Consider the following 8,264-nt stretch of genomic DNA (forward strand, 5'->3'; position numbering starts at 1 on the left):
ATCCCAATTTTGTTCTTGCCGGGTTCGACCCAGTTAAAAAAATTCAATTTTTATTTTTATTTTATTCAAAAAATTAGAAGGAGATCGCTTGATAACGTAGCATTTGCAGAATTTGATCGCAATCTCAATTTTGTTCTTGCCGGGTCCGACCCGGTTAAAAAAACTTTAATTTTTATTTTTATTTTTAATTGTGTTTTATTCAAAAAATTAGAAGGAGATCACTTGATGACGTAGTATTTGCAAGATTTGATCACAATCCCAATTTTGTTCTTACTGGGTCCGACCCAATTAAAAAAAATTAATTTTAATTTTAATTTTTAATTGTATTTTATTCAAAAAATTAGAAGGAGATCGCTTGATGACATAGCATTTACAGAATTTGATCGCAAACTCAATTTTGTTCTTGATGATATTTTACCTGATGTTGTTGCGCATAGTTTTCGCACGTTATGAAATTGCACATAGTTTAATGGAACAATAAAAAATATCTGATATCAATATTATTTATTTCATGATGTAATAACAATAATTAAATCTACAATATTTAAATTAAAAACCATCAATATATATATATATATATAACCTCAATTTGAAAAGCATTCTTTTAACCAAACACATTAAACTACTTTTTATTCAACCTCAATTTCAACCACAGTTTTAACCAAATATATATTTTTCCAAACCAACCTCAACTAAAAGTACTTTTTATAAAATAACTTTTTTCAAACCATAACCACAACAGCTACCACAATACCAAACACATTATCTCTAGAATGTGACATCGAAGCGAGTGTTTCTTGAGGCGTTCATAGTCCAGCTTAGAGAATCAAACCAAGAAGATTCATGGTTCCATGACCACGCACACCAGCGGATCCATTCCGTTCGTTTCACATGCAAAGTGGAGAGTAATATTTTTTTTATATGATAATTTTTTTAAAATTATTATATTATATGAAACTAACAGTAGCTTCCTTTTGTAGGCTACAATGCTTTTGTGCGATCCAAAATCAATGGAGTATTTTGTTGAAACCCACATGTGAAAAGAGGACAAACATAAAAGGGTGTCAAGCCACGAAGTTCGTGGTAAGTATGATTTGAATTTTTTTTAGTTATTTTTTTTATATATTTCAAGACTTGTTTTTTTTAGAAAAAAATATAACACTCGATTATATAAGATATACAGGGACAATCATTTGACCTATCCAAAACTCAATTCAAATTTATAGTTGCAAGCTGAACCTATCGATGAACCCGATACAAATTAAGTTTATGGTATCTCCAATACTACAAACAAGAATATATAGGCGAGTTGTAGTCTCTCAACCGTTGGAACCCCACAATCTGGATCGATCCAGCAATTATTGATCATCAAGGCGATCATACGAGAGCAAGTTCAAGGTGAGTCGACTCAACTTAGGGCTGAGACGACCAAACTAAAGGATAAGTTAAATGTCGTCAAGCAGTCGTTGACAACTCTTACTGGTACCTGCGCTCCACCTCATTACCCTTCTAGTTCCGATAAAGATCAACCTCTGCCTCCTTCTCCAGTTTTTGTTACCAAGAAAAACAAATTGTATTTAATAATATTTTTTATATTAATAATACAAATTTTATTTTTTAATTTAATTTAATTCTATTTAAAATTGTTTTTTATTTTAATTTAAACTGTTTGTTTTAATTTTTCTAAATAATTACATATAATAACAACATAATTACCATCAGTTTATTCCATCAGTTCAGTTTATTCCATCAGTAACATGCATGTAATTGTAGAATCAAAGTCTGTTTATTTTAAATATACAGTCTTTACAACAAAACACATCAGTTGAGATATTTTGTTTATACAAAAACATGGCTACCCTACTTGTGGTCATTTCTTCTGCAAGTGCACTGCTTGAAGAAGGAAAAAAAACACCTTTCAAGGCTAAAAAATACGACGATAATTTAGGATATCCAAAAGTGGGGTCATCGAGTTGATTTTAGTTTGATAATTAGGTTATGTACAAAGGATATTCTTGGACCATATATATATATATAAAAAAAAAAAGGAATCTCTCAGATGATTGGTTTAGCTGGGAAACTTTATCTAAAATTTCCAACTCCTAGATATAGCATATGACGATTACATTACCCACGTATGCTTTGAGAATTGAGAGTGACTGGCTTTCTGCAATGCGTGAAGCTGTAGCCCTTGATCATTTCAGACACCCATTTATTGTATGGTTTTCCCTTCTCTACAACAGTATTCTTGTCTGTGTATGCATATATATATTTATATATATTGTATATTTCAAGGAAGAAAGATGCTTGAACGCGTACGCTAACAAATATCAAAGGTCAAGAGGTTAGTTCGTGGTTATTGTTAAGTACTTAACTTAAGTATGGTCAATCCAAAGGCCAAACCTTGTGGACGAGTAAATTTGGTAATGCGTTCTTCGTTTTGGTGCATAGGATGAAACTAAACACACAGAGCTGAGGCCTAGCAAACTAAAGCCACACCTCGAGCTGCCCTATATATACAAAATACAATAGCAAGTTGCATGATAAGTTTATTTGTTCATCACTTGTAGAAGAAGAAGAAGAGACTAACGAAGGATGTAACTCAAATGATCAGGTGTTGAATTTGTTTTCTAGATATCACCAGTTTTAGTATCACAAAATTCAATATCATTAGATATTTATATGGTTGTTAATTTCAAAGTATTCTTAAGAGATTAGTTGGGGTACGTGTAAGTTGATTCTAACACCAAAATTTATTACTAAAAATAAAAATAAAAAAAAAGAAAAGAATACATCGAAGAAGCTGTATCTCAATGTGGCTACATAAAGCATGGTGTTTTTCATCATGAGATATTGGAGTATATATCCATCATAATTTGACACTAAAATTGTTTTGTTGGTAATTAATCACAGTTATAATCGATCATGTCGGTATTTTATACGATTGAAAACCGTATAATTCATCGATGTTCACCCGATTTACATGTGTTCGAAAAGAATTATTTCATGTAGTTCACTCAATATCAAGGATTCAGCACCAGAATACAAAATAAATTGATGGACTCAAAAAAGAAAAGAGCAAAGCAGGAAAATATCAAGTCCCTACGACCTTTCCTTGGAAGTGATGATCAATTAATTGTGATGGTGACCAAATCCCTGCACATTGCGTACATTTTTGCACACTTTATAAGGTTTGCCACATACTTCTTATCTTGAGAGGGAGTGACGACGTGTAAAGTGGTAAAGTAGCCACGTGGTTAAAGGTATGACACTTGTTAGAATGAGCCAAAGGCTTACCGAAGCCTCAAGTGTGACTGGGCCAATGTGGCCTTGTTGGCCGGGTACGATAATAAATAAATGTACAGGACAATGTTCCTAGTCCTGCATCAAAGCGATGAAAATAGAGAGAGAGAGAGAGAGAGAGAGAGAGAGAGAGAGAGAGAGAGAGAGATATACACTAGTCATTTAAATTGCGTGTTATAATTATTATTTTTTAAATAATTGTTTTCATATTTTTTTATATAAATTTAAAATATAAATTAAAAAGTATATGCAAACAAGATTAAGATATTTAATAACATAAAATAAAATATACATCTTATTATATTTAGTGAACTTATTTATTTAAATAAATAAAAGATAAATCAACACCGTAAAACAATCATTACTTAAAAGATAAATACAAATGAAACTGACTGAATAAATCAACACCATAAAAAAATACTAGGTAAGGCCAAATACATCAACAATATAATTTAAAAATAAAAAAATTTATTTTAAAAAATAAACTTTATTTGTATAAAAAAATTATAAATAAATTAGATAATACCTTGAAAAATAAAATAGAAACAAAACAAATAAAAAAACTTAGAATAAAAGAAAAGCATGCAAAAATCATGATCTAGGTAATGAATCGGGATAAACTAATAGAAAAAACTTGAAGATAATCATAAAATAAATATTAAAAAAAATTGATGGAGAACAATAAAATCATACGAAGCTGAATTTTCAATAAATTAAATATGAAAAGATAAAATCAAAAAAAAATCAATTACATAAAAGAATAAAAAAATAAGGGTGAGAAAAAATATTAATTAAAAATAAAAATTTTCAATATAAAATTTAATTAGTCAAGGATTAATTAGGGTTTCAACAAACAAACAAGCCTAAAAAAAATGACAAACAGTAAATCCGCAATAAATAAAACAACAAAACACTAGTACACTTAGTTTTTTCTTCTAATTCTAATTGTTATTTTGTTCAGTTGATTCTTTCGTTTGGGCTGGATGTTTGTTTGGTTGGGTCTTGTAGTTTTGGACTCGAAAACAGGCTAGCTCTTCTTGTCTGATTCATATTGTAAATTTATTACAAGGGAATTTTGTAAAAATCAAACCTTTTTTTTATTTTTTTTGTTCGAAGGTAAAATTTACCCTCCATTAATATCCAATTTATCACCATAATTGCTTCTCCAAATGGAACGCAATAGATTTCCATTCCAAGATAATGACAAGTCAAGGAGTTCGATTTCAGGGGATAAGAAAAGGATTGGTCTTCCAAATGATATTCGGTGTGGTTCCAACGAGCTACATAATGAAAACAATAATTGTTAATATATATATATATATATATATATATATATATATATATATATATATTGTGTTCTGAACTAAGGTTAAGTAAAATTAATTTATTTTTTATATATTTTTTTGAAGCATTTTAATTTATTGATATAAAAATTTATTTTTAAAAAATAAAAAAATATATTATATATTATAATGTGTTTTTAAGTAAAATAACATTTTAAAAATAACTAGTACGATAACTTTTAAATAAAAATAAATAAAAGAGAATGATGTCCAACCAATCTCAAAAAAGAAAAAAAGAAAGAAAGAAAGATGCTAAGAGACAACACGTGATTCTCGAGGGGAATGAGATTTCTACTCCATTAATTATATGCTCCAGATTTGATGGAACACAGCCTTTGTTCTACATTCTCAAGATTATAAAGAAAGAAAAAAAAATTCTTTCATGGCCAGTCCGCTCACTCCCTCTCCTCCTTTTCTCACTCCACACTCACCTTTCTCTCTCCTCCTTTTTTTTTAATCTCTTCTTTTTCCTTGCATTATTTTCTTTAATAAATTCCAAAAGCTTATGCATATATTTAATTAAATAAATTTAGAATCATGTAGTTAAAAAATAAAAATAAAAATCATTGATGATAAATAAAGATGAAATTAAAAAGATTAATGAAAAGTATTTCATGAGAAGATTCATAGTAAATTTTGCTAAATAAATTCCCAACATATTTTAGAGTTTCTTGTAATTATAATGATGTGCACCAATGAAGAACACAAGTTACACAGTGCTATGACAACTGCCATCACCAACTCTCGTGCTGTCACCAAATTATTCTTCAATCACAGAACCTCGCACCACCATCAATGGTAGGCATCGACTTCTGCACCAACAGCAGAGCAAGCACAGCGACCCAGACAAGCATGGAATAACCCTCCATGATAATTTTTTAGCGCAAATAGTTTTCTTCTCCATGAAGTGAGCTCAAGGATGGGCATACAAACACATCATTCATAGGTGAAGACGAGAAAGTCTAGCTATGGAAAGATGTGAGTTAGCTAGCCATATGTGCTAGACCATACGACAAGTTCTAAGACATCCAACCAGACTCATCACATATACCAGGACACAAATTCTAGCCATACAAAGTTAGAGCATACATGCACACAGAGTCAAACTATACGCACATACACACTCCTTAAACTTCATTTTATTTTTCTTTTCCTATATGTTATTTTCTCTATATACATTTATTAACTTAAATATTAAAGTGTTTCTTGTTTTCAAAACCTAATTTTTCTCTCAGTTTTTTTCACAAATTCATCAATTAAAAAAAAATTATAAGGGCTTGGTTTTCCATTGAATACGAAGATACAAATTATTATGAATTGAAACAGTAGTGAAATGATTATTTAAAAAAAAAATTACTAAGCCTTTTGTGGGGGTAGAACCGTCTTTTTCTTATGATCCAAAAGTTATTTTCAAATTAAATGAGGGCAATAAGATCTTAGTAAAAGACGGTTATTGTTATTTTTATTTTCTTATAATTCCTATAGATACATATAAAACACACACACACATATTTATATATATATATATATATATGAACTAATATTAAAAAGAATTTAACTAATAATATTTATTGACAGAATATAAACTACAAGATGTAGATTGAGACAATAATTAATTTTTTAATTTTAAAATAATTTATGATTTATTTTTTTATGCTTATAATTTGATTACAATATTGTTTTTTAAATCCACTCAATCTCTTACTCTAATTAGCATAAAAGAGAATGAACAGTGAACCGGATTTGTAAACGTAAATCTCTCATGAAATTAAAAGGAATATAAATATTTGACGAGAAGAAAAATATACAATAAAAATATAGAGTTGTTATAATTATAAAAAAAATAGAATTTATACAGACAATTCTAATAATTAATTTGACATTTATTTGAAGATAAACTATTTTTTATCTTAATAGTCACAACTTTTTTTTCTTTTAAAAATACATAACTGTATTTTAAATCAAAATTCTCATTTACCTCTAATTAACAGTTACGACCACCATTTTCACACACAATTAAACTTGAATGCTGTTGTGGTTTAAGGAAATTAAATACTTAAAAATAGGAAGATCTTGAATTTAATTTCCATTACAAGCATCATTTACTACAGTTCTACTCAAGAGTTAATGGTGAAGTAATTTTTAGCTCCGAAGGCTAGGTGAAGAAATATATTTTGTTAATGAACATCGCAGCTACTTCATACTTTTCCATTCACCTCTCTTGTACATGAACTGATTCAAGTTTCTCATATGATGATATGATCATCCTGATATTGAGTAGTACACAATATGAAGAACATACTTTTCAGGCCATTATGCAGTGCTATGCGATCTTTAATTATGCAGACTCTTTAATTATGCCTTCTTTTTTCGGAAAAGAAGGCTCTTTCTCTAATTTCACAGGTGCTGTGTCGGCATAGCCAATTCCTCTTCGTTTGGTAGGAAATAACATGAACAAAAAGCTTGCCAAGAGCCCAGCTCCTAACGGCAAATTCATGATAAGTGCTTTCTCATTTCGTCCTGCTTTAGGGAAGAAGCAATTCTGCACGTTAGAATTACTAAGAGCAAAAACCAAGAAAACTGTTAGTGATGTAAAAGCATGCACGAAGTCTATAAAAGTGATACTACAGGCAGCCAAGCACTCTTTGTTTCTCGTTTCTTTCCTTCCTGCACTATGAGCACTCTCGATATCAATGGTTTCTTCCTCTCCCGCACCATCAGTACTATCGATATCATTGAATACACGGAAACCGTTCCATGTGGCTATGCCATAGTACATCTTGCCATCCTTGCCAGTGAAGCTATCAGTAAAGGAGGAAAGAAAACAAGCTAGTGAACAACACACAATGATACCTAAGGTAAGGTATTCGTTCGCAAGTGTACATTCACCGTTGTTTGTGAATGAAGGTATTAGGGATTCAGCTGCAAGGACTGTGCCTGTTGGCAACAAGTTTGCTAGGTTGGCTGCAGTGACTTGGCTCCTTTGGCTAAGGTTGGATGATGAGATCGGCATTGAAAGGCGACAGATATTAATTTAGAAGGAGGCGAAATTAGCTGTAGTGTAGGTGTTTTTTTTGCATATGATATGGTTGGGCTGTGCTTGATTTATAGGCAAGTAGGGAGAATTTAGTTAAAATAAGACGTATATTGTGCGTGTTCATGTATATGTAAGCATGGTGAGGTTTGCCGTTCTGGAATGGAATTTTCAGGTTTATTTATTTTCTTTTTGATAGAGAAATATATATCAGCATTAATTCTGGTCAAGTAATTAATTATAACAACATTGAGAATCTGATCCAACATAGTGATAAAGTTGATTTCAAAAGGGTATACGTATTCGGCTCATGCATGTGCAATGGTCCTTAAAATTCCCTTCCTTAATAAACTAATGTAATTTTTTTATTATTATTTATATATTTTTAAAACCACAACTAAAAATATTCTTCAAAAATCTAATTTTTTTAAACCATGTAAAAACCCCCCAGCTACGTGGAGTACTTATGCCTTGTTTAGACTCCATTAATTCTTGGCTAAAATTCAGTGGTTGGTTTTTTTTTTTTTTACAATTTATACTTCATTTTATTATGCAAAAGCCTACCAAAAAATTCCTAGTTGTGG

At 30.1% G+C, this 8,264-nt stretch overlaps 1 protein-coding gene across 1 annotated transcript; it reads right to left on the minus strand.

The window, feature by feature from the left end:
- Window positions 1-6,984: 6,984 nt before the first annotated feature.
- LOC133669863 (protein DMP10) lies at window positions 6,985-7,659 on the minus strand. Its single transcript, XM_062090190.1, has one exon. It carries the CDS (start codon window positions 7,657-7,659, stop codon window positions 6,985-6,987), a length of 675 nt encoding a protein of 224 aa, XP_061946174.1.
- Window positions 7,660-8,264: the final 605 nt, after the last annotated feature.

This window comes from Populus nigra, chromosome 12, assembly GCF_951802175.1.
Source record: "Populus nigra chromosome 12, ddPopNigr1.1, whole genome shotgun sequence".
Classification (NCBI taxonomy): domain Eukaryota; kingdom Viridiplantae; phylum Streptophyta; class Magnoliopsida; order Malpighiales; family Salicaceae; genus Populus; species Populus nigra.

Excerpts from the sequence above, each read along its gene's own strand:
- LOC133669863 (XM_062090190.1), bottom strand. The coding sequence starts at position 7,659 with ATGCCGATCTCATCATCCAACCTTAGCCAAAGGAGCCAAGTCACTGCA.